Here is a 25,633-nt window from a genome sequence, read left to right as displayed (position 1 = left end):
CACCTTTGGTGGGAAGGTAACACTGTTCCGTGCGCCTTTGGAGTTGAGTCATGCCGGCCACATGACCACGGAGACATCTTCGGACAGCGCTGGCTCTTCGGCTTTGAAACGGAGATGACCACTGCCCCCTAGAGTTGGCAACGACTAGCATGTATGTGCAAGGGGAACCTTTATCTTTACTTATAACTTTAGGCAAGGTGTGTGGACTGTCGACAAGCATCACACCGCATCTTGGTGTAAGATTCTGCGCTCCTGAATTTAATTTGAAGAGCACCTCTGTAAATTCGCAACTTCCAACGGAATACAGGTTAATGTCCGAATTAGCCGAAATCTACCTTCCAAAATAAAGCCACGAGCCAATTTAAGGGCATCGAAGTCCATTTATTCGGGACGCGCGCAGTGCCTCAAAAGAAACACCGCACCAATAAAATAAATCCATTTTTCTCTGTTCTGTACAAAATCATTATACCATTCTTTAAAAAACAAACAAACCCAAACCATTAATGGATGTTTCTGCTGGTCCGAAGAGCCGCGTAATGGAAGAGTGAAAGCCCAGATTGAGAAAACTGATTTTTCAAGCACAGAGCTATCGTTACCAATTCTCTTAAATATTTCAACATCGCTAAACTTCGCAATGGAAAAAATGGCTGCCTGGATGTAGTCCAATTCAGAAGGTCCAGCTAACCGTGGGACCAGATTTTTTTTGGCCGCTCGGAAGTGTTTTTCCACAAATCTGATAAAACATTCTACCAGGTTCCTTGGTAGCCTCTTCTACAGCAGGGGTCTCCAACCTTGGTCCCTTTAAGACTTGTGGCTTTCAACTCCCAGAGTTCCTCAGCCAGCTTTGCTCTGGGAGTTGAAGGCCACAAGTCTTAAAGGGACCAAGGTTGGAGACCCCTGTTCTACAGCACAAGGAAGGTTTGGGGAGGGGGAAAAAAATAAACAAAAAATTGGAGCTCTTTGAAGGTTCTCCATCAGAATCCATGACTTAGATCGGGAACTGGTACGCTTTTCTCACAAGGTTGGCACACGACCATCAATGGTCTGGTAAGTCTTGAGGATTTGGTAAAAAAATAAAATAAAAAAAAATTGGCCATTTAAAAAGTTGGCAGGGCGACAGTGGCAGGTTATTCTTTTTTGGGGAGGGATAGTAAACATCCTGTTGCTGGTTAATCCCATCCCAACGGAATGGAAGATTATTTTTGTGTCAGCGTTGTGAGAACGCTAAACTCTTCGCTGGCACCCCTGAAGTTAGACCACCATACTCAGCTCTATAGTAGAAGATAACTTCCATCACAGATGGTTTCAACTGCTGCAGGAAAGGTACGTTAGGAAAAGATCTACGGACTGCAGGGCTGTAGATGGCCGATACTGTGGCTACAGGTGAAACCATCCAATCAAGATTCCCAGCAATAAATTAGGAGTAATCTATTACGAGGTTGCCCATGGTTGATCTAGAAAGGGCTTATAAATAGAGGCTCCAATATACTGTATTGATAGGGCATCCTTCAGAGATCTCGTTCGCTCCTCGAAGTTGACGGTTCAACTCTTTGTGTTGAGCGTCTACTGGAATTGTTCATCTGCAGCCATCTCCAGAGATGTTCCTCAGGGATCCCAATCAGCTCTTTTAATCAAAGGAGGCCAACTTGGAAATGTCTTCGTATGGAACACCATTCACCTGACGTCCTTTCAAAGCTCCCTGCAGAGGGAAATTAAACAAAAGGAAGTTTTAAGGAAGGTTCAAGTTTTTGGACACCAAGAAAATACGTCATCTCAACTCAAGGCCCAATAGGATCAAATCCTCCTCCATTGGATCCATTACATCAGAGGTCTCAATGTCTATGTAGATTCTCAGTCATCCAGGTCATGGTTGTCCCAAAGGTGCTTTTTCAAGAGGTAACTGAGTTGGGACATCAGAGGTTCTCCAAACTTGGCAACTTTTAAGACTTGTGGACTTCAACTCCCAGAATTCCTCAGCCATGTTTAAGGAGCTTAAATAAACAAGGAACTATGAAAAGATACTCACCGATTCAATGAGGATCATTGCGGAAAATGACTTCTCGTTGATGCCCAGTAACGTGGCTTCATTCCCTCTGTAGCCTCCGTTTAAAATCAGCACTTTTTTACCTGTAAGATGAACAGGGATGAATCCAGGGGTGAAATATAAACATTTTCCCTACTGGTTCTGTGGGTGTGGCTTAATTGGTGGGTGTGGCTTAGTGGTCAGGTCACTGAATGGGCATGGCGAATGATAATAAATAATAAAAATAATAAAGTATACAAAACTTGGGAGCGCACCAGTCTACCTTCTTTAAAATAGAGGCACCGGTCTACTAATTGCCTTCTTTTGGGAGGCACCGATCTACCTTCTTTAAAATAGAGGCATCAATCTACTAATTGCCTTTTTTTGGGAGGCACCGGTCTACTAATTGCCTTTTTTGGGAGGCACCGGTCTACTAATTGCCTTTTTTTGGGAGGCACTTTTTTGGGAGCGCACCAGTCTTCCTTCTTTAAAAATAGAGGCACCGATCTACTAATTGCCTTTTTTTGGGAGGCACCGGTCTACCTTCTTTAAAAATAGAGGCATCGGTCTACTAATTGCCTTTTTTTAGGAGGCACCAGTCTACCTTCTTTAAAAATAGAGGCACCGGTCTACTAGCTGCCTACAGCGCTGATAAGTTGTAGTGTGGCCCTTTGAAGCGCTGCGGCAATCATTTAAGGCCGTTTGCAGCTATATCACCACCGAGAGCTTCAGGGACAGAAGAGGAAGAGCGAGGCATGGGTGGTGGGGAGGCAGGGATTTTTGCTACCAGTTCTCCGAACTACCCACCCCCATCGTTACCAGGTCGCGCAATCCGGTCTGAACCGGGAGCATTTCACCCCTGGATGAATCTAATCTATCTCAAACCTGACATTGGTCAGTCTAATTTAGTGCTTTTTTCCTATGCTTGGCCTAGTTCAGTAGTGGGCTGCAACCGGTTTAACAGCCGGTTCGGTGATTGCGTGCTTTGCGCACCTACGCACTTGTGGGCAGCATTCAAAATACAGCAATTTGAAGCTCAGCTGTTTACATTCTAAGGCAGTCCCGGGAACTAGAACAGCGGAGGTGTGGAAATCAGCTGTGCCGTGTGAAAAAGATGAGCCAAAAAGAAGGAAATATAGGACAATATAGGGCAGGTGAGCGGGGCCAGCTAATCGTTGGAACTACCGGTTCGCTCGAACTGGTCTGAACCAGCAGCAGCTCACCAGTGACCTAATTATTAACTGCTCTTTCTTCCTTTGATCTCGAGACACCAGAGTCAATTTCTAGGAGCCACGAATTAGGTCCTCTTCTGTTTTATTAATGCTAGTCTTCTGCGCACCTTTGATATTGGAATGGGATTTGAACTCCCAACCCTAGGAGCAAAATCTACGGGCAATGATAATTAAACCACCCTGTGACAACATAGATAGTTTACTTCACAGATTTGGGCTAAGCCCCAGGTTTTTTTTAGATTTCTGTTTTAAGTATACTTCCTTTTAGCTAATCCCACAAACATCATAGCAATAGCAATAGCACTTAAGATTTATCTACTGCTTCATAGTGCTTTACACCTGCCTCTAAGCAGTCTACAGAGTCAGCAAATTTCCCCCCAACAATCTGGGTCCTTATTTTACTGACCTCGGAAGGATGGAAGACTGAGTTGATCTTGAGCCGGTGAGATTCGAACTATATTCTTAGAAGCTATCTTTAGCCACAATCTCCAAATGAGAAAGTGGCAGACAGACAGACAGACATTTAAAAGCAGGGCTCCCCTTAACAAGAATTATCTTGCCAGAAAAACTTACCTGGGGCTGGGATCACCGTCTCCAGATGTGTCTGGTCAAGTTTGAGCTTATCTCCGGAATTGGTCAATTTCACAACTGCCGTGTATTTGTCAATTACCTCCTGTAACATCAATTATACATGTACTAAATGAGAGGAAGAATTCATTTCTATCATTCTTACATTGTCAGAAAGACGTCACGGATTGGATCTATTGTACAAACACATGAAACCGTAAATCTTCACGATGCCCACCCAAAACAAATAAGCCACATTATGCATTAGCGTGTTGTGAGAACCAGGTCAACATATTAAGCTATGCGGGCAAGTCCTTATGACCGCAATTGGAGGTGGCACTTTTACTGATAGGCGATGGGGTGGTTAAATAAGTTGTATCCAATTGTATGACATTTTGTTGTTTATTTATTTTAATTTTATTTATTTATTTTGTCAATCATATATAAGATAATAGGTAAAAGTATAAACATAATTTGGATACATGAAAAGAGTAAGTAAAAAGGAATATTAGGACAGGGACGGTAGGCACGCTGGTGCCCTTATGCACGCCCCTTGTTGTTAAGCAAGTTACCATGGCTGTTCAGTGAATCCTGCAGTCGTTATGTGAATAACAAGCGGCTACTCCCAAACCCTTCCTATTTATTTCCCAGCCAGGGAGGGGCTGGCTAGCATCTACGGCTGCTTTTCCCTGAGAGCCGGCTTATTGCTTTCCTTTGTTCTCCTCTCCTCTCTACACATATGCACGTCTGGGATGGGCCCCATCTGTTCCTCCCCATCACTCAACTCAGGGCCCGAAGACAGCTGCCTCTCCACGTGAGAGGCCCCGGTTCTACCTCTGATGCCGTTTCCTTACGAGAGCCTTCCAAAGACTCCCGAAGCTGGCCCGGGCTCTCTCTCCACCTCCACCTCATCTGACTCTGCAGCTAGCTCTGCTGGCAGCCGACGGGCCACAACAGGGAGGGAAGTTCCATTAGAGGCACCTGAAGCACCAACACTGGAGGATTTTAAGAAGAGATTGGACAACCGTTTGTCCGAAATGGTATACGGTTTCCTGCTTGAGCAGGGGTTGGACTAGAACAGGGGTCTACAAACTTGGCCCTTTTAAGACTTGTGGACTGCAACTCCCAGAGAACTCTGGGAGTTGAAGTCCACAAGTCTTAAAAGAGCCAAGTTTGCAGACCCCTGGACTAGAAGACCTCCAAGGTCCCTTCCAACTCTATTATTCTGTTATTCTTTCCGTCCTCCCTCGGAGCCATTTTCATTTAAACCTGCTCCAACCGCCCTAACACTTGTCCCTCTCTGCGACCAACCTTTTTGGAACGGCGGATAAACGGCTCTGTACTCACCTTAACGATGGCTTTTCTTTTATAGTACTTCTCGCCAAGTTTCTTGGTTATGATTTTGACCACAATTTCCTAGAAAAGAGTTGAGGGTTAATGACATGCAAGTAAGATTTATTCATTTTATTTATTTAATTTATATATCGCCCTTCTCCCAAAGGACTCAGGGCGGTTTACAGCCAAGGTAAAAAGCACAGATCGGAAAGTTAAAAAACATTTAAACATTTAAAAACTAATTAAATTAAAGGCTGAAGGAATTATAATAAAAACTATGTTAAAACCCCAATAAAAACCTTCATTAAGCCAGCCCTGCACGATGAAACAGAAAGGTCTTTAGCTCGCGGTCCAAAGCCTCAGCGGCCGCCCTTTCCCAGGCGGCCACTAGTTCTTCAGTCGAGCCGTGAGCTAAATCCTCAGGAAATGGCCCAAGCTCCATCAGAAACCTCTCCAGGTCCATCTGGCGCCTGGGATGGAACCAGCTAGTTGGCTCCGTCTCCCTGCGGTTCCTTTCTGCCTCCTTTCTGCCGTTAATTCTTTCTGCAATGGTAAAATTGAGTGCAATGTTAAGATTTGCCCCGGAAATGAAGTTTTTTTGGTTTTTTTTTTGGGTAAATCAAGAACAAACTTCATTTTGTTCAAGGAGAGATTCAACCTCGACCTAAGGAGGAATTTTCAGACAGTGAGAACAATCAACCAGCGGAACAGAAATTGCCTTTGGAAGTTGTGGGAGTTTCATCACTGGAGGCTTTCAAGAAGAGACTGGAATACCATTTGTCAGAAATGGTGTAGGGTCTCCTGCTTGAGCAGGGGGTTAGACTAGATGACCTACAAGGTCCCTTCCAACTCTGTTAATCTGTTAAATGGGAAGGAGAACAGAGTCTCCGATACAAAAAAAAAAGCGCAGGGTCAGGAAACAATACATGTTCCTTAATTTTCTAGTTTTCCAAAAGCAGGGATTTTCCTGCTCTTATGGCTGTCAGAACGAATCCTTCCATCCCACCCACCCACCATCCATCCAAAACCAATGAAGCTTCTTGGATGAGAAGCGAAACGTCTTCAAGTTTTTCCACTTTTGAGTTTTCCCTTGTGAAGAGGTTTCGCTTCTCATCCTAGAAGCTTCATCAGGTTCTGGATGAATGGTTTGCCTTTTGAAAAAAAACACTTTCGGGACAACCAGGACCTGGATGGCTGAGAATCTCCACAGGCATTACTGCTCTGCTGATTCTTCTTTGTCTAAGCATCCTAAATACAATCACTCAAATAATACGGTAGTCCTTGACTTCACAACCACAACCAGGGGGCAGAATTTTCCATCGTTGTTGAGTCGTGCCCGATTTTTACAACTTTTTTTTTTTTTTTTTGGCCAGGGCTGTTAAGTGAATCACTGGGAGTTGTTAAGGAAAAAAAATCATGCGGTCGTTAAATGAATCTGACTTCCCTCCACCGACCTTTGCTTGTTGGAAGCCAGCTGGGAAGGTCGCAAATGGCGATCACGTGACCCCGGGACATTGCAACCGTCATAAATACATGCCGGTTGCCAAGCGCCCAAATTCCGATTACGTAACTGTGAGGATGCTATGATGGTTATAAGTGTGAGGACTGGTCGTTTTTTTCATTGAGGTTTTACTGAACGGTCACTAAACAAATGGGCATAAGTCAAGGATTGCCTGGAGTCTACCAGCTAAAGAGAAACCTGATAAGAGATAAATTGAAACAGGGGGAAAAGAAAACTTTGGACTTGAACATAAGACAAGGCAGCACTACAAATGTTAAAGGGGATACATAAAAATCTACCCACTTTATTCCCAGAAGCTACATCACCACAGATTCTGGACAGTCACTTGGATACTTACAGGTTGCAACCAGTAGTCCGTTCGGGCAGACTTTTTCTTCTCTTCTTCAAACTAGGAGAAGTAAAAGAAAAAAAAAAAAAATACATACTGTATTTTTCAGACTATAAGATGCACCTAAATTTAGAAGTTTTTGGCCTCTGTGCACCCCATTTTCGGCCCTTTTACTGGCCCTTTTCCAGCCTTTTTTCAACCTATTTTCAGGGTTTTTTTCCGCCCCATTTTGAGGCTTTTTTCGGGCTGTTTTGGGGGCTGTTTTGGCCTGTTTTGAAGGCTTTGGGGGGCAATTTTCAAGGCATTTTTCAACCTGCTTTTTCTAAAAACACAGACTGAAAAAGCCTAAAAAATGGGCTGAAAAAAGCCCCCAAAACGGGCCAGAAAAAGCCTCAAAAACAGGCCAAAAAAAAAAAGCTCAAAAAATGAGCCAAAAAAAGGCCCGAAAACGAGGCTTGCGGAGGCCAAAAAACACCCGATGGATGGGCAGGGCTTCGGCAATATTCAGTCTACAAGATGCACAGACATTTTCACCCCCTTTTGGGAGAAAAAAATGTGTCTTAATAGTCCGAAAACTATGGTATATTAGTCCAATCTGGTCTTGCAGGTGAGATCAACTAGAGATAATATCCGGAAGTTATCCTATCATACTAAAAACTTTTAAATAATGGATTTTGCGACTTCCAGAAAGATCAGAAGTAACTGGAATAGGGAGAGTATATTCTTAATGAGAAAATAGAATAATAGCTTTAGTGTCACTTTGAATGTACACTAATGGCATACATTACAGTGAAATTTCGTCACTACATGAACATGACTAAATAAAATACAAAATTGTGTGTGTGTGTGTGTATGTTGTGTCTCGTCCGATCTCACCACAGCCTGGGCCTTCTTATCTGCTTCCGAACACGGAGGAATGTCCTAGTATGCCTCCCGGCCCCAGCCCTGGCTCCATGCCCAGACAGGCTGAAGAGGAGGAAGTATCTCCAGCCCCCAGCTCTGGCTCCATGCCCAGGCAAACGGAGCAACTAGACCCCTCCCCCTCCTCCACAGCATGTGAGCCTGAGGGAAGTCAATTGCCAACAGCTGCAGACTGGAGTGACCCTCGTGTCAGAAGACTTGATAGACGGAGGCTACAGAAGGAAGGGAGGGGCAGACCTGGATAAGTGCTGAGTTATGGAGCCACACCCCATGGCCTATATAAAGGACCTGCTTTCTGGCATTCTCTGAGTCAGGCAAAGTCTAAACATATCTTGCTGAAGTCACTTTCTGGTCTCCTGCCTGCCCAGAGGACTTTGCTAGGACTTTGGCAGAGCTGCAGAGGCACGCCTGATTCGGATTTCCCTGACCCGGCCGTCAGCGGAGGAGTGGGACACACACACACACACACACACACACACACACACACACACATCCTCGTACTAATTGTGGAATTCTTACTTTGCTTGTCTGAAGGTTTTAAACAGGAATCACATGACCTTGGGACATAAGAATGGTCTTCAGTAGGAACCATTCTTTAAAAGCATGTCCAGAATTGGACGCAAGGCTCAAGGTGTGATCCAACCAACACAGGCGATCGAATGATTACTAGTGTTGTGTCTTCAGCCCCCGAGCCGGGCCTCCTGGCAGAAAGTGACTCTGAGAGTGAGGGGGAAGAGCCGACAGGGCTTCCCTCTGCAGGACCTTCCTCTCTGGCTCCGCTCCAAGTCCCAGAGGCAGGCCAGGTGGAGGAGATGACAAGGCCTCTTTCTCCCGCACCTTCCCCCTCCCAGGCAACGCCTCAAGACCCAGCTGCTGACAATCAGTCCTGGTTAAATCCCAGGCATCTCAGAAAGGAGAGGCGGGAACAACAAAAGAAGGGGTGGGGCAGGCCTAGAGAGTGCTGAGTTATGGAGCCACACCCCACAGGGTATAAAAGCAGGAGGGGCTGCGCTATAGCTTCTTGTGATGGACAAAAACTGACTCTTGGAAACTTTGGCTGCGATATTGTGAGATCAAGACTTTGGCTTCTGTTTATTTCTGAACTGCAGTTACGCTCGTCTGAGGAGATAGGAGAACTTGGAAGGCAATCGCAGGTTCGTTGCCAGAACTGATCTCTGTCATCGGAGTAAATTGCTGGCAGATATAGTCAGCTTGCGTGTCTGCTTGGTTGTGGTTGGTGGGGACAGAACAATTAGCTATTTGGCAATGTTCTAGTAAACCACTAAACCAGGAGTTACATTTTGTGATCCCTTTGACTTTGATCTTTGCTATTTTCTTATGAGCAGAAGACCTCGCACAAATATTACCTATATATCCTCCCTGCCTCACACATGGGCACCTTGGCAAAATATGAGAAACATCCTCTGCTGATAGAATATTTTCAGTGTTGAACTGTGGAGTCCTGAGTGCGCGGACATGTTTCTTGCTAGCATTGATGATGTTACCTAGTTGGGTCATGAAAGGTCTGCGAGAAAACAACCAAGCTCAGAGAGCACCAAGGACCCCACAGTCCTCCTCATCTCCACAAACCCCACTCCCTTCTAGCGCTGATGTTGTTATCTAGTTGGGTCATGAAAGGTCTGCGAGAAAACAACCAAGCTCAGAGAGCACCAAGGACCCCCACAGTCCTCCTCCTCCTTGTTCTAAAAGCACTGATGAGGTTACATAGCTGGGTAACGAAAGGCCTGCAAGAAACCAACCAAACTCAGGGAGCACCAAGGACCCCACAAATGTTCTCTGGTTATCCCACATCCCCCGCCCATTGTTCCGGCTCATAATAATCACCAAGCAGAATGTATCAGTAACTGGACCTCCACCACACCTCTATGATCTCATCAAGGGCGGATTTTTTCTTCTTCTTCTCCTTAATTTCCTTCGAGGTCGGAGGGATTTCTTTCCGCTTCACGGGGAGCAGCGTTCCCGAGGGCTTCAGCATGCTGGCGCCAAGCAAGCTGGAGAAAATAGACCTGGATTAATGAATAGTTGCGGGGAGCCCGTCCAGATGTGAGGATGTGATTTTTCTTAGTCCGTCTAAGGCAATGATGTTGAACCTTTTCGCAACTGAGTGCCCAAATTGGAATGTGCGTGCGCCAGAGTGCTGGAAACCCAAAGACCAGGTGGCCGGCGCACCCATGTGCACTAGCCAGCTGTTCTTCGGATTTCCGGCGCTCCAGCATGCACGAAGATCAGCTGGCCGGTGCATATGCATGCCGCAAAGAACAGCTGGGGACAGCATGCCCAAAGAGAGAGCTCTGCGTGCCATAGGCTCGCCATCGCGGCCCTCAGGTGCTTTATTTCAAGCGGCAACTGGACCTTCTGGTTTTTCTTTGAAGACAGAAGGATGGAAGACCGAGTCAACCTTGAGCCCCACCTCTTGGCAGTGGGCAGAGTTTGCCTGCAATACTGCATTTTAAATCACTGCGCCACCAGTGCCCGATTCCCAAAACAAACTGAGTGGCTTAGAGGTGCCTTTTTTTTTCAAGAGGCAACTGGACTTTCTGGTTTTTCTTTTGAAGACGTTTCGCTTCTCATCCAAGAAGCTTCTTCCGCTCTGACTGAATGGTGGGGAATGGAAGGATTGACACTCCTTGCAGACAGCCGGTCATTTGTATCCTTTCAGAGAGTCGTTGAGGCCACTTGGAGGTTTATCTGAGACCTCGGAAGTCACCTGAGTAGTGCGCCTTCTTGGAATTTGTCCATCGATGTCAAAATTGAACAGCCCTCTCTCAACAGAGGTGGAGAGATAGAGATCATCAATCTCAAATCTACAACAGGAGGCTCCACACCCAGTTGCACTATTCAAGTGACCCCCGAGGGCACAGATAAACCTCCAGGTGGCCTCCACCACCCTCTAGAAGGATGCAAATGACCGGCTGTCTGCCAGGAGTATAAATCCTTCCATTTCCCCACCATCCAGTCAGAGCTGAAGAAGCTTCTTGGATGAGAAGCGAAACGTCTTCAAACGAAAAACCAGAAAGCCCAGGTTTTTTCTAAATTTTATTTTGCATTTATATCCTGCCCTTCTCCGAAGACTCAGGGCGGCTTACACTGTGTCAAGCAATAGTCTTCATCCATTTGTATATTATATACAAAGTCAACTTTTATTGCCCCCAACAATCTGGGTCCTCATTTTAGCTACCTTATAAAGGATGGAAGGCTGAGTCAACCTTGGGCCTGGTGGGACCTGAACCTGCAATAATTGCAAGCAGCTGCTGTTAATAACAGACTGCATTAGCCTGTTGAGCCACCAGAGGCCCCAACTTTTCAAGTTGCCTCTTGAAAAAAAAAGGCACAGAGTTTGGGACAACCCTGACCTGGAGGATTGAGAATTTCCGGAAAGTGGTTTCAGATTTCCTTCCCGGGATCAAAGAATAACACGAACGCCGGGAACCTGACCTGGATCGGATTCAGATGAGAGTCAAATAATCTCCTTACCCTCTGTTTGGAGAAGGGAGAGAGGGAACAGGAAATTCCCAGAAGCAGCGCCCCTAGTGTTGTGACTCCAGCCCCCGAACCTGGCCCCATGCCTGAAAGTGACTCCAAGAGTGAGGGGGAAGGGACGGTAAGGCTTACCTCGGGAGCACCGATTCCTTTGGCCCGGCTCCACGAGCCAAAACCAGACCAGTCGGAGGACATAATGAGGCCGTCATCCCCTGATTCCTCCCTTCCCCAGGCTACGCCTTCAGACCCAGCTGATAATAATAATAATCAAGCTTGGATCGACCCGCGCTTCAGAAGATTAGAGAGGTGGCGTCATCAAAGGGAAGGGTGGGGCAGGAGCCCCACCCCACAGGATATATAAGGAGCTTTGGGACTGCTCTCATTCCACGGGAAGCAAAAATTAGCTGAACCATTTCAAAGAGAGCTGAAAGTCTTACTCTGAGTCATTTGTTTGAACTTTGGCAGGCAGCTGCGATTTCTCTGCCAGGACTGATAAGAGCTGCAAATCCACTGGCTGAAGGCCAGCTCGTGGGTCTGAAGTGGGGAAGGAGACAGAACAGCTAGCCCTTCGAGGGTTTACAAGGTAGTTCTCAATTTACAACCGTTCATTTAGTGACCAGCTGACGTTACAACCAACCGATAATACTTGCCTGCCTTTGGGTTGTTGTGCTGCAGCAGCTGAAGTGCTCGCTCCTTTGTTCAAATTGAAGATCACTAAAAGGAGGAAAAGAAAACAAATAGATCGCTCATTTCTTTTGTACTACATTTGGGGTTTGTGGACGCAGTGGTGCGGTGGCCCAGAGGTGGGGCTCTCGCCTCACAATCAGGAAGCTGTGAGTTCGATCCTAGGTAGAGGCAGATATTTCTCTCTCTGGGCACAGTGAGATTGCATCTGCTGAACAAAACTCCGCATTGGCGACAGGAAGGGCATCCGGCCAGTAAACATTCAACTCCATTCAGTTGCCCAGACTCCACCCCGCAAGGGATTATAGGGTCCTTAAAAGACGATGATGGGGTTTGTGGATACAAGGCGAAGAAGGACTGTGGGGGTCCTTGGTGCTCTCGGAGCTGGGTTTTTCTCGCTGACATTTCATGACCCAACTAGGTAACATCATCGCAACCTAGATGGGAGTGGGGTTTGTGGAGACGAAGAGTCCCTACATTCAAATAATTTTACCAAAAAAAACCCCAAAACCCCATCTTGCTTGGAACTGCCTATATTCTTAGATATTAACTTAATAATTTTGGGGTTCCGGTTTAGGACTTCAATTATTAAGTCTCCACGAGTCTTAAGACTGTGGCCCTTATAGATCATAATTTACCTTTTTCCTCCTCGTTTTCTCTGTTTAGTTCAGTGAAGACCGGCTCCTCCTGCAATGACAGAAAAGAACTAAGGATGCACGAACCCAACAGGAAAGCGCAGACATATCACCAAGTTAGATTTGGGTTCGTTGCAATCAAGAAGAAATTAAGAAAAGTTTGGTTAGATCAAATGCTCTTGGGAATAAATCTAGGGGTTGTGGTGCAGTCTGGGGTCTGACTTATAGCAGGGACACACACACTGTGTGGGTTGCTACCGGTTCACTCCGGATCACACGATCCGGAAGTGGTAGCAGCAGGAGGCTCCGCCCACCTGCCTGGAAGTTTCTGCGCGTTGCACGCACATGAGTGCATGCCTGCCCACAAGCAAACCGGTAGCGACGGGTTTTGAAACCCGCCCCTCAACACACACACACACACAAATAAATTGTAGAAAGCAGCAGCTGGCGGATCGCAACTAATCTTATTTGATAATCCACTTTGCTGATCCCATCTCTCTCTCATCCACATAATAGAGGTAGTCCTCAACTTACCACCAATTTGTTTAGTGACTGTTCGAAGATACAACAGCACTGAAAAAAGGGAGTTTTTGACACAACCGTTGCCGCATTCCCACCAGTTCGCCGGGTGCACACTCGCTTGCCGCATGCGCTATCCACGGATGCACCTGGCCTTCCGTGCATGTGCCTGGCCTCGAAAACCGGGCCTAAATAGCACGACTTGGAGCCACGGTAAGTGGGCAGACCCACCAGTGATCGATACTACCGGTTTGCTCGAACCGGTGCGAACCGGCTGAGTACCACCTCTGGTCACTTGATGAAAATTCAGACGCTTGGCAACTGGCATGTACTTATGACGGTTGCAGTATCCTGGGTGTGTGTGTGCATGTATGTCACGTGATCCCCTTCAGTGACGTTTGGACAAGCAAAGTCAACGGGCAAGCCGGATTCGCTTAACAACCGTGTTGTTGTGGTCCGTCAGCAGTCTGCGGAGCTGTCAACAGAGTCAAACAGCGATGAGGCTGAGGTGAGGCCAGGGCCATCGGGGAGTGAAGTGTGGAGTGACAGCCTCCAGAGATTGATAGTGGTGAGGCAGAGGAACAGGAGGAGCCTGTTCCTAATGCACACGAGAAGAGCTGCCAGAAGGCAAGAGCAGCTCAAGCAAAGAGGATGACTCAGGAGTACGGCCAAGAGATGATTGGCCCTTCCCATAAGGCTTAAAACAGACCAGCAACAGCATTTCAGCTTTGCCAGAAAACAATGTTGTAGCTGTGTCTTCTGCTCCATCTTCTGCTTCGTGTACATCTTTGTTTTTGTGGCTTCTGGATGTTTGCCAGGAAGGGCCTTTGGCAGTTTGCCTAATTGAACTAAGGTTTGTGAGATAACTGAGGAATTTGTGTTGGGAGGCATTTGTTTTACTTTGAGTTGAACGACGCTGGGAATGAAGTAATTCTCAGCTGTTTGAATAAAGTTTGTTTTTCCATGGACTAAGTTACTGAACAACTGCAGTGATTCACTTAACAACTGCGGCCAGGATGGTCGTAAAATGGGGGGCAAATTTAACAATTGTCTTGCTTAGCAACAGAAATGTTGGGCTCAATTGCGGTTGTAACTCGAGGACTCCCTGTATTAAATTTTCGAACATGGGATTATCAAAACAGCCGTTCCTTTGGCCTTACCTGATCTTTTCCCTTCAAGCCCCTTCTGACTTGCTGTTCGATGAACCTGGCCGTTTTCTCTTCATCGTCCAAGTCCTGTTTTTTCTTTTTTTCCTGTTCCTGCTGCCTGCGGATGGTCTCGGGGTCTCGGTCAATATACTGGATGTACCAGCCTTTGGGGGTTTCGTCAACTTTGCAAAGGCCTTAAAGAAGCATATTGCCATGGTTACAACCTTCATTTCTGGGAGGAATAAGGAAGGAAGTTATAGAATTATAGCCCCTCCCCAAATTGGAAGCCCTCCCCATAAAGAATATCCTTCAATTAACTTCAACTTTTGCTGGGGACAGAGACCCAGCCATGCAGGCTGCTTGGCAATGGTTTACCACCCCTGTTTCTCAACCTTGGTGTTGTGGTCTGCCAGCAGCCTACGGAGCTGGCAACAGAGTCAGACAGCGATGAAGCTGAGGAAGAACATGGGCCAGTCCTGGAGGCTGGGGAAGGCCCGGATGAGGGCTCTACGTCAGAGGCTGAGGTGGGCCCAGGGCCATTGGGGAGTGAGGTGTGGACTCCAGAGCCTCCAGAGACTGATAGGAGTGAGGCAGAGGAACAGAAGGAGCCTGTTCCTAATGCACGCATGAGAAGAGCTGCCCGAAGGCAAGAGCAGCTCAAGCAAAAAGGACGACTCGGGAGAGGGGCCAAGAGATGATTGGCCCCTCCCATAAGGCTTAAAACAGACCAGCAACTGCGTTTGGGCCTTGCCAGAAAACAACATTGATAGCTTCATCTTCTTGCATTTATTTTGTATCAGTGTCTTCTGAACATTTGCCCAGAAAGGCCTTTGGCAGTTTGCCTAATCGGACCAAGGTTGGCGATAGGGCTGAGGAATTTGTGTTGGGAGGAATTTGCTTTAATTTAGTTGAACTACGCTGGGAATGAAGTAATTCTCAGCTGTTCGAATAAAGTTTGTTTGTTTCTCCACGGATTGAGTTTCCTCTGTTTAGCAACTGGCTCAGCAGCCTCCAGCAACCCCGGTTCCTCCCAGGAAAGGGGTCCATACAAGGAGAACCTCACTGTCACCCCCACTTCACCGTGGCTGCCATTCTGGTGGGGACAGAGGCAAACAGGTCGAACCGCTCCACAACTGCCCGGGAAGCCTTGCCTTGTCTCCACCTGCTTCCTCCTGCTGACAGCCAGTGGCTCTCTCTTCTGATCACTGATCCCGGGGCCGTCCTCTCCATAGCCGCTGGATGCGCTACTGCCCCTCGGCTGGGAGGCGGACAGGACCGTGCCCGCGCAGAGACCAAGCCGGCCAAACTAGCCAGAGTTAATCAGGGCTTGATGAAAGTATCCACAGATCCAACAGCCCTGCAGCCAGGACCAATTGAGGCTTGCTAGCCCAGAAGGGATACAGCTAGAGCCCTCTGTTGGAGGCAGGGGGTTGGGGGTGGAGTAGCGGGGTGGGGCATGATAGGTTTAAAACGGTGGCGGGAGCACGAAGAGGCTAGAGCTGACAATATTTCACTGAAACTGCACTGGGTGATTGGTGGAGCTTGCCGGAACGCGGAAAGTAAAACATAGCCTTGTGGTGCAACCAAAACAATCTGGAACTGAACACACTCAAAACCGTAGAAATGGTGGTAGACTTTAGGAGAAACTCTTCCATATACTTCCACCTCTCACAATACTAGACAACACAGTATCAACAGTAGAAACCTTCAAATTTCTGGGTTCTATCATATCGCAAGATCTAAAATGGACAGCCAACATCAAAAACATCATCAAAAAAGGACAACAAAGAATGTTCTTTCTGCGCCAACTCAGTAAGCTCAAACTGCCCAAGGAGCTGCTGATCCAGTTCTACAGAGGAATTATTGAGTCTGTCATTTGCACCTCTATAACTGTCTGGTTTGGTTCTGCAACCCAACAAGAAAAACACAGACTTCAGAGGATAATTAGAACTGCAGAAAAAATAATTGCTACCAACCTGCCTTCCATTGAGGACCTGTATACTGCACGAATCAAGAAGAGGGCCGTGAAAATATTTACAGACCCCTCGCATCCTGGACATAAACTGTTTCAACTCCTACCCTCAAAACGACGCTATAGAGCACTGCACACCAGAACAACTAGACACAAGAACAGTTTTTTCCCCGAAGGCCATCACTCTGCTAAACAAATAATTCCCTCAACACTGTCAGACTATTTACTGAATCTGCACTACTATTAATCTTCTCATAGTTCCCATCACCAATCTCTTTCCATTTATGACTGTATGACTATAACTTGTTGCTGGCAATCCTTATGATTTATATTGATATATTGACCATCAATTGTGTTGCAAATGTTGTACCTTGATGAAGGTATCTTTTCTTTTATGTACACTGAGAGCATATGCACCAAGACAAATTCCTTGTGTGTCCAATCATACTTGGCCAATAAAAATTCTATTCTATTACAACAACCTCCACCCTGTTGTCTGGTGTTTCCTTTCCCGTCCTAATCCCGGAATCTGACACTCACCTTCCCTCCCGAGCCACTTGGTAAAATCCGTCAGCGTTTCCCACTGGGTAGCGTTCATATGGATGTGTTCCCGATGGCTGATATATTCATTATATACGATATTGTTGTGGACTCTCTTTGTTCCTAAGAGGAGAGAAAAACACCACGCTTAATTACCCGTATTTTTTGGAGTATAAGATGCTCTAAAGTATAAGACACAGCTTAGTTTTTGGGGAGGATAATAAGAAAAAAGTTGATTGGCAGGTGGATCGGCCTCCCGGAATACCCCCAATCAGCTGTTCCCAGAGGTGAATTTTAGCAACAGGTTCCTTGGTTGTGAGCTCTGTGCCTTGGGTTTTTTTTTCTGCCTCTGAAAGCCTCCAAAACAGAACTTCAGAAAAAAAGCCTCTGAAGCTCTGTTTGGGGGCTTCTTTTCTGAAGCTCTGTTTGGGGGTTTTGTTTCTGAAGCTCTGTTTGGGGGCTTCTTTTCTGAAGCTCTGTTTGGGGGTTTTGTTTCTGAAGCTCTGTTTGGGGGCTTCTTTTCTGAAGCTCTGTTTGGGGGCTCCTTTTCTGAAGCTCTGTTTGGGGGCTTTTTTTCTGAAGCTCTGTTTGGGGGCTCCTTTTCTGAAGCTCTGTTTGGGGGCTTTTTTTCTGAAGCTCTGTTTGGGGGCTTCTTTTCTGAAGCTCTGTTTGGGGGCTTTTTTTCTAAAGCTCTGTTTGGGGGTTTTGTTTCTGAAGCTCTGTTTGGGGGCTTTTTTTCTGAAGCTCTGTTTGGGGGTTTTGTTTCTGAAGCTCTGTTTGGGGGCTCCTTTTCTGAAGCTCTGTTTGGGGGCTTTTTTTCTGAAGCTCTGTTTGGGGGCTCCTTTTCTGAAGCTCTGTTTGGGGGCTTTTTTTCTGAAGCTCTGTTTGGGGGCTTTTTTACTGAAGCTCTGTTTGGGGGCTCCTTTTCTGAAGCTCTGTTTGGGGGCTTTTTTTCTGAAGCTCTGTTTGGGGGCTCCTTTTCTGAAGCTCTGTTTGGGGGCTTCTTTTCTGAAGGTCTGTTTGGGGGCTTTTTTTCTGAAGCTCTGTTTGGGGGCTTTTTTTCTGAAGGTCTGTTTGGGGGTTTTGTTTCTGAAGCTCTGTTTGGGGGCTTCGTTTCTGAAGCTCTGTTTGGGAGCTTCTTTTCTGAAGCTCTGTTTGGGGGCTTCATTTCTGAAGCTCTGTTTGGGGGCTTCTTTTCTGAAGCTCTGTTTGGGGGCTTCTTTTCTGAAGCTCTGTTTGGGGGCTTTGTTTCTGAAGCTTCTTTCAGCCTCTGAAACCTCCGTTTGAGAAGCTGGATGGGGCTACATTCGGAGTATAAGACGCACCCAGATTTTCACCCTCTTTTTTGGGGGGAAAAGGTGCGTCTTATTCTCCCAAAAACACGGTAGAAGCATGGAGTCAGCTAAAACATTTCCAAGTGAAGTAAAGAAGCATCATTTTATCACCACTTTTCTATTATGGAGCAGCATCTTCCCAAAAATTGGTCTGGCGCCCACTCTACAATTCTTCTAAAAGTTTTTTTTAAAAAAAATGTGGCTCTGCTTCCAGGCTCGGAATTTGGCTTAGATGCCCATTCTGGGAGGTTTTGTTTCCTGCTAGGCTGGGATAAGTTTAATTGTTTTCCTCTTTTGGATGTACATGATTTTTACTATTTAAGGGGTTTTCCCCCCCCCTGTTTTTTAATTCTAAGCCATTCCATGTTTATGGAGATTCTCAGCCATCCAAGTCATGGTTGTCCCAAAGGGGAATTTGACTTTCTTTTGAAGACGTTTCACTTCTCATCCAAGAAGCTTCTTCAGCTCTGACTGGATGGTGGAGAAGAGGATTTATATAAACCGCTGGTCATTTGCATCCTTTTAGAGCGCCGTTGAGGCACTGAAGGTTGCCTGATAAACACAGATAAACCTCCAGGTGGCCTCAACGACTGTCGTGTCCCACTCCTCCGCTGACGGCCGGGTCAGGGAAATCCGAATCAGGCGTGCCTCTGCAGCTCTGCCAAAGTCCTAGCCAAGTCCTCAAGGCAGGCAGGAGACCAGAAAGTGACTTCAGCAAGATAAGGTAGACTTTGCCTGACGCAGAGAATGCCAGAAAGCAGATCCTTTATATAGGCCATGGGGTGTGGCTCCATGACTCAGCACTTATCCAGGCCTGCCCCTCCCTTCCTTCTGTTGCCTCCGCCTATCCAGTCTTCTGATGCGAGGGTCACTCCAGTCTGCAGCTGTTGGCAATTGACCTCCCTCAGGCTCACATGCTGTGGAGGAGGGGTCTAGTTGCTCCGTTTGCCTGGGCATGGAGCCAGAGCTGGGGGCTGGAGGTATTTCCTCCTCCTCAGCCTGTCTGGGCATGGAGCCAGGGCTAGGGCCGGGAGGCATACTAGGACATTCCTCCGTGTTCGGAAGCAGATAAGAAGGCCCCGGCTGTGGTGAGATCGGACGAGACACAACAACGACCCTCTAAAAGAATGCAAATGACCGGCTGTCTGCAAGGAGTATAAATCCTTCCATTCCCCCACCATCCAGTCAGAGCTGAAGAAGCTTCGTCGACGAGAAGCGAAACATCTTCAAAAGAAAAACCAGAAAGTCCAGTTGCCTCTTGAAAAAAAAAAGGCACCTCTAAGTCACTCAGTTTGTTTTGGGAATCGGGCACTGGTGGCGCAGTGATTTAAATGCAATATTGCAAGCAAACACTGCCCACTGCCAAGAGTTTGATCCTGACGGGGGCTCAAGGTTGACTCGGTCTTCCATCCTTCCGAGGTCGGTAAAATGAGGACCCAGATTGTTCAGGGAAATATGCAAATAAGGCGTCTACATTGTAAACTGCCCAGAGTGCGCTGGTGGCTCAACAGACTAAGACAGTCTGTTATTAACACAGCTGCTTGCAATTACTGCAAGTTCGAGTCCCACCAGGCCCAAGGTTGACTCAGCCTTCCATCCTTTATAAGGTAGATAAAATGAGGACCCAGATTGTTGGGGGCAATAAAAAGTTGACTTTGTATATAATATATAAATGGATGAAGACTATTGCTTAACACAGTGTAAGCCGCCCTGAGTCTTCGGAGAAGGGCGGGATATAAATGCAAAAAAAAAAAGGGATTGGGATGGGGTGGGGTATATAAGCCTAAATGCCCCTGCTAGTCTCCAAATCTAATACGAAGAAACAAACAAATAAAATTTACCGAATCTTCTCCGGAGAAGTTCTAGGAAATCATTCCGGAATTCTCTAGAAGAATATGAAAGACAGTGTTACTGTTAAGTAAACCAGACAGAAAACATGACCGGATGAGATCATTCTACTTTTATTATAAGGCTACATCACAGAATCTTGCGAGTCTGAAATATATCGTACTTTTGGGGACTATAAGACGCACCAAGATGTCGAAGAGGTAAACAAGACGGAAAAAAAAGTTTTTGCCCTCCCCAGCCCCCAGGAGCACTCTACAGGCCTCCCAAACCCTCTGCGCGTCCAGTTTTTGCGAAAAACAGACCTGTTTTGGGGGTTTCGGGAGGCCAAAAATGGCTGTATTTGGTGTATAAGACACACCAACATTTTCCCCACAGGGGGGGGGGAATGTAAATTTTGTTACTACTGGTTCTGTGGGCGTGGCTTGGTGAGGGGGGAAATGTGATTGGGTGGGCATGGCCAACTTTTTTTTGGCTTACTTTTAAAAGCATTTTTTCTACAACCTCTTCGGCCGAAGAGGTTGTAACAAAAATCCTTTTAAAAGGCTCCTCTGACAATCCCAGGTGAGTTGCCCGATTGTCAGAGGCTTTTCTTTTCTTTTAAAAGCATTTTTTTTGCCTTTTGCCTTCAGGCAACTCAGCTGGGATCGCCATTTAAAAGCATTTTTTCTACAACCTCTTTGGCCGAAGAAGTTGGGGGAAAAAAAGCTTTTAAAAGCCTCTAATGATCCCAGATGAGTTACACAAACATCAGAGGCTTTTTTTTTTACTTTTAAAAGCATTTTTTCGGCTGAAGAAAAAATACTTTTAAAAGTTAAAAAAACACCTCTGATGATCGCGCAGCTCAGCTGGGCATATGGGGGTGGGGGGGGGAGGGATTTTTGCTACCGGTTCTCCAAACCACCTGCTACCATTGCTACCGGATTGGGCGATCCAGTCCGAACCGGGAGCATTTCACCTCTGATTTTCCCTCCCTTTTAGGGTGGGAAAAAGTGCATCTTATACTCCGAGAAGTACGGTTTCTTTACAGCCTGGGAAACTAGAGAAGGTTTCCAACAAAAACAGCCATTCTGAACAATGGCTTCACTGAACAACCATTACAAAAAGGGTTGTAAAAGCAGGTTTGGTCATGTGGTGATCCTGCTTAACGACCAGCATGGCTTCCGACTGTAATTTCAGGCTTAATTATGGTTATATGTTGAGGAATATCTGTAACAATTGCATCAGTTCAATTTCTATTACAGCCCTTGAGTAACACAGAAACTTTGTCAGTCATAAACAGAACGACACACAATCTCTTTTTTCTCTCTCTCTCTCTGTCTCTCCCTCCCCACCTCACTCTCTCTCTCTCTCTCTAAAGCAGGGGTCTCCAACTTTGGTCCCTTTAAGACTTGTGGACTTCAACTCAGGGGTGAAATGCTCCCGGATTGGATGGGATCGCGCGATCCGGTAGCGATGGCGGCTGCTGGTTCGGAGGACCAGTAGCAAAATCCCTGACCCCGCCCCCCCTACCTCTGCTGAGCTGCACCATCTGCAGAGGGGTGTTTTTTTTTACTTTTAAAAGCCGGTTTTGCTTCAGCTGAAACATGCCTTTAAAGGTAAAAAAAAAAAGCCTTTGAGGATCCCGCCCCTCAGCTGAGATCGGCAGAGACTTTAAACTTAAAAATAAAATAAAATTAAAGTCTCCTCTGGCGATCTCACCTGAGTTCCTCATCAGCAGAACCTTACTTGTACTCTTACTTGTAGAAAACATGTTTTCTACAAGTAAGAGTAGAGATTCTAAGGCACTTACCTGATTACTGATGAACGCATGGCTCTTTTTCCAGCCCGAAAGCAGTTTCAGTTTCAGCCAGACAGAATCAATCGCTCAGCTAATCTATTTCCTCGGTGATCAACTGGCTGGCTTTGCTGGCTGAGGAACTCTGGGATTTGAAGTCCACAATAAAATAAAATAAAATAAAATAATAAAATAAAATATTTGTGCAGCTTTCTGAGATTTGGTGTGTTTCTGTAGTGTTTCACTCTAACTACACAAGCACACAAAATCTCAGAAAGCTGTATGTGGCATTTTGTGTGTGTGTGTGTGTGTGTGTGTGTGTGTGTGTAAAGTGTGAAAGTTGGTTTTTGAGCTTTTTGTGGCTGTGTGAAGTGTGAAGTGCAGCTGCTTTTACATTGTGTGTGAGTCAGTTGTGTTGTGTTGTGTGTGTGTAAAGTGTGAAAGTTGGTTTTTGGTACCTCTTATTGTTTTTTTATACTTTGTTTATTATTTTTATTATTTATTGTTATTGGCCACGCCCACCCAGTCATCTGATCACCAAGCCACTCCCACCAATTAAGCCACGCTCACAGAACCGGTAAGGGAAATTTTTAGATTTCACCCCTGCTTCAACTCCCAGAGTTCCTCAGCCAGCTTTGCTGCCTGAGGGACTCTGGGAGTTGAAGACCACAAGTCTTAAAGGGACCAAGATTGGAGACCCCTGCTCTAAAGCAACATGAGGCTTAAATATCCGGTTTGTAAAAAAAGGATATTCTGGTCCCAGAATGGAGGATAATTTGATGGACAATGAATTAGTCTTGAGGAGAGTCTTCACTAAGCTTGATTTTTAAACAATAACTTCCTCCCACGCCCACATTGAAAAAAATTCTAAAAATTTGTTTGGACAAATAACCACAAGTGCGCGAGGCACTTCTCAGCCATCTTATATTTCCAATTGACTACACTGCAGCCACGATGCTGCACAAATTTCAGCGGAAGCAGCTGGCAAAACGCAATGACAAGTTACAGGCCAAACTCACTCTGAAAAATAATCCATGAATTGCTGAGGGTTTTCAGATGCCAGGAGCAGTTGTCGCTGGTGAGATTCGGACATGCAGTGACATTTAAAGCCATTCTGGGAAAAAACAAGGCGAGAAATAAAGTCAAAATTCCCCTGCAAACCCCGAAAAGATATCATGAGTAGCTAAAACATTAAAAAACCAAACCACATAATGGAGACAAAATAACGCAGCTGGCAAGGAACTACCAAAAGAAGAAGATATTTACCCCCAAACGTGGCAGCAATCCTAAATAACATCCAAAGTAGCAACCTTTAACGATACCCAGATATCAGATTTAGTTGCTTGCTGAAATCAACGAGGTTAAATAATAAGCCAACGTTATTTAAATTCAGCCAGCCATTCATCCTTCTTCACGTAACACATTTAGCTTTGTGAGCTAAAGATCTAATACCGGTATTCAGCCAACAAACTAAATTAGGTGTTTTGTGTCCCAGAATGTGGTACCAAAGCCACACCGTGAACCTGGGTTTACTGTCCACTGCATTGTAGAATCCCAGAAAATGAATTCAGACATAAGCGTCTTGTCCCCTTTCATGGGTTGATTAGAACAAAGGTCTCCAACCTTGGCAACTTGAAGACTTGTGGACTTCAACTTCCAGAATTCCTCAGCCAGCTTTGCTGAATTCTGGGAGTTGAAGTCTTCAAGTTGCCAAGGTTGGAGACCCCTGGACTAGAAACTTCCAAGATCCCTTCTAACTCTGTTCTTCTATTCCATTCTATTTATCATCGGTCTTAAACTGATGGGGGAGTCTTTGGTCTAACACCGTCTCTTTCAAACTTGACCACTTTAAAATGGGTGGACTTCAACTCCCAGAATTTCCTAGCCACCATGGCTTCCCCAGCAGAGCCAGCTTGGGAATTCTGGGAATTGAAGTCCGCTCGTCTTAAAAGTGGCCAAGTTTGAAAAACGGTGGTTTAATACAAGACTAATGAAAAGGACCCCAATCCCACAGGAGGCTGGCTGAGAACGCAAAAAAGTCATATTAACATATATTGTCCCAGACTCAGATGAAAAAACAGAGTGATGAAACTTGAAAAACGCAACCTGCCTCATCACTGGAGGGTTTTAAGACGAGACTGGACAGCCCCTTGTCTGAAATGGTATAGGGGTTGGGCTAGAGGATCTCCGAGACCTCTTTGTGTTGTGTTGTACTCTAAAGAAGAGCAGCTAAGATGATCAAAGGCCTGGAGACTAAAACATATGAAGAACGATTAGAATAGAATAGAACTTTTTATTGGCCAAGTGTGATTGGGCACACAAGGAATTTGTCTTGGTGCATCTGCTCTCAGTGTACATAAAAGAAAAGATACCTTCATCGAGAATTCTAAGGTACAACACTTAATGATAGTCATAGGGTACAAATAAGAATAGAATAGAATAGGAATTGGAATAGGAATAGGAGAGAATAGAATAGAATTTTTTATTGGCCAAGTGTGATTGGACACAGAAGGAATTTGTCTTTGGTACATAAGCTCTCAGTGTACATAAAAGAAAAGACACGTTCATCAAGAATCATAAGGTACAACACTTAATGATAGTCATAAGATACAAATAAGCAATCAGGAAACAATAAGGAATAGAATAGCATAGCATAGCATAGAATAGAATTTTTTATTGGCCAAGTGTCATAGGACACAGAAGGAATTTGTCTTGGTGCATACGCTCTCAGTGTACATAAAAGAAAAGATACGTTTGTCAAGAATCCTAAGGTACAACACTTAATGATAGTCATAGGGTACAAATAAGCAATCAGGAAACAATATCAATATCAATATCAATCGTAAGGATACAAGCAACAGTCATAAGTGGAAAGAGATTGGTGATGGGAACGATGAGAAGATTAATAGTAGTGCAGATTTAGTCAATAGTTTGACAGTGTTGAGGGAATTATTTGTTTAGCAGAGTTACAGGATTTGGGTATGGCCATTCTAGATTTAATAAGGACTAGGGGAGACATGATAGCAGTCTTCCAATATTTGAGGGGCTGCCACAAAGAAGAGGGAGTCAAGCTATTCTCCAAAGCAGCTGAAGGTAGGACAAGAAGCAACGGGTGGAAACTAACCAAGGAGAGAAGCAAGCTGGAATTAAGGAGAAACTTCCTAACAGTGAGGACAATTAACCAGTGGAACAGCTTGCCACCAGAAGTTATAAATGCTCCATCCCTGGAGGTTTTCAAGAAAAGACTAGACAGCCACCTCTCTGAAATGGCGTAGGGTCTCCTACTTGAGGAGGGGGGGGGGCTGGACTAGATGACCTCCAAGGTCCCTTCCCAGCTCTAGTCTGGTTCTAACTTCAGGGTGGACCACAATCACCCTAAGACAGGCGAAGAGTCCACCTTAAATCCGGAGAGAGAGAGGATTGGTGGACGAGGCCGGGAAAAGGCCACTCCGAGTCGAGGGCTTCTCTTTTGTTGTTGTTGTTGTGCGCCCAGATAGACTGCCCCTGCCTCTGGAGGCTCGCTCCCTACCTCGTCCCGGCACTGCTTCTGGCACATCTGGCAATACCAGCGCAGCTTCTGCAGCCCCTTCGACTTGATGCGGTTGGCGATGGCCTTGGGGCTCAAGAAGTCCGTCTTCCCCATGGCGACACGCGAAACCGGCGACTGAGACCCTCGCTTCCGGACTCTGAGATGGGGCGGAAGGGCTGAGCGGAAACGGAAGTGATGTGACAGGAAATCGTCGACGACTG

General features: G+C 45.9%; 1 protein-coding gene across 1 annotated transcript; it reads right to left on the bottom strand.

Moving 5' to 3' along the window:
* Positions 1-360: 360 nt before the first annotated feature.
* KIN (Kin17 DNA and RNA binding protein) lies at positions 361-25,585 on the bottom strand. Its single transcript, XM_058190855.1, has 13 exons — positions 25,413-25,585; positions 22,903-22,997; positions 20,103-20,146; positions 16,928-17,050; positions 14,428-14,609; positions 12,752-12,800; positions 12,080-12,143; positions 9,811-9,940; positions 7,017-7,067; positions 5,170-5,238; positions 3,829-3,928; positions 2,027-2,127; positions 361-1,699 (listed from the first exon to the last, which is right to left on the bottom strand). Exons 1-13 carry the CDS (start codon positions 25,524-25,526, stop codon positions 1,628-1,630), a joined length of 1,194 nt encoding a protein of 397 aa, XP_058046838.1. The 5' UTR covers positions 25,527-25,585; the 3' UTR covers positions 361-1,627.
* Positions 25,586-25,633: the final 48 nt, after the last annotated feature.

The sequence above is a fragment of the Ahaetulla prasina genome, chromosome 7 (assembly GCF_028640845.1).
Source record: "Ahaetulla prasina isolate Xishuangbanna chromosome 7, ASM2864084v1, whole genome shotgun sequence".
Classification (NCBI taxonomy): Eukaryota; Metazoa; Chordata; class Lepidosauria; order Squamata; family Colubridae; genus Ahaetulla; species Ahaetulla prasina.
This window is presented reverse-complemented; position numbering and strand designations above follow the sequence as displayed.

What these genes read in the sequence shown, in the direction of transcription:
- KIN (XM_058190855.1), bottom strand. Translation starts at nt 25,526, where the DNA reads ATGGGGAAGACGGACTTCTTGAGCCCCAAGGCCATCGCCAACCGCATC. An exon ending in AGAAGCAGTGCCGGGACGAG is followed by an intron (nt 22,998 to 25,412) that starts GTAGGGAGCGAG and finishes GTTTTTTCCCAG; the next exon opens with AATGGCTTTAAATGTCACTG. An exon ending in CAAGTGGCTCGGGAGGGAAG is followed by an intron (nt 14,610 to 16,927) that starts GTGAGTGTCAGA and finishes TGCTTCTTTAAG; the next exon opens with GCCTTTGCAAAGTTGACGAA.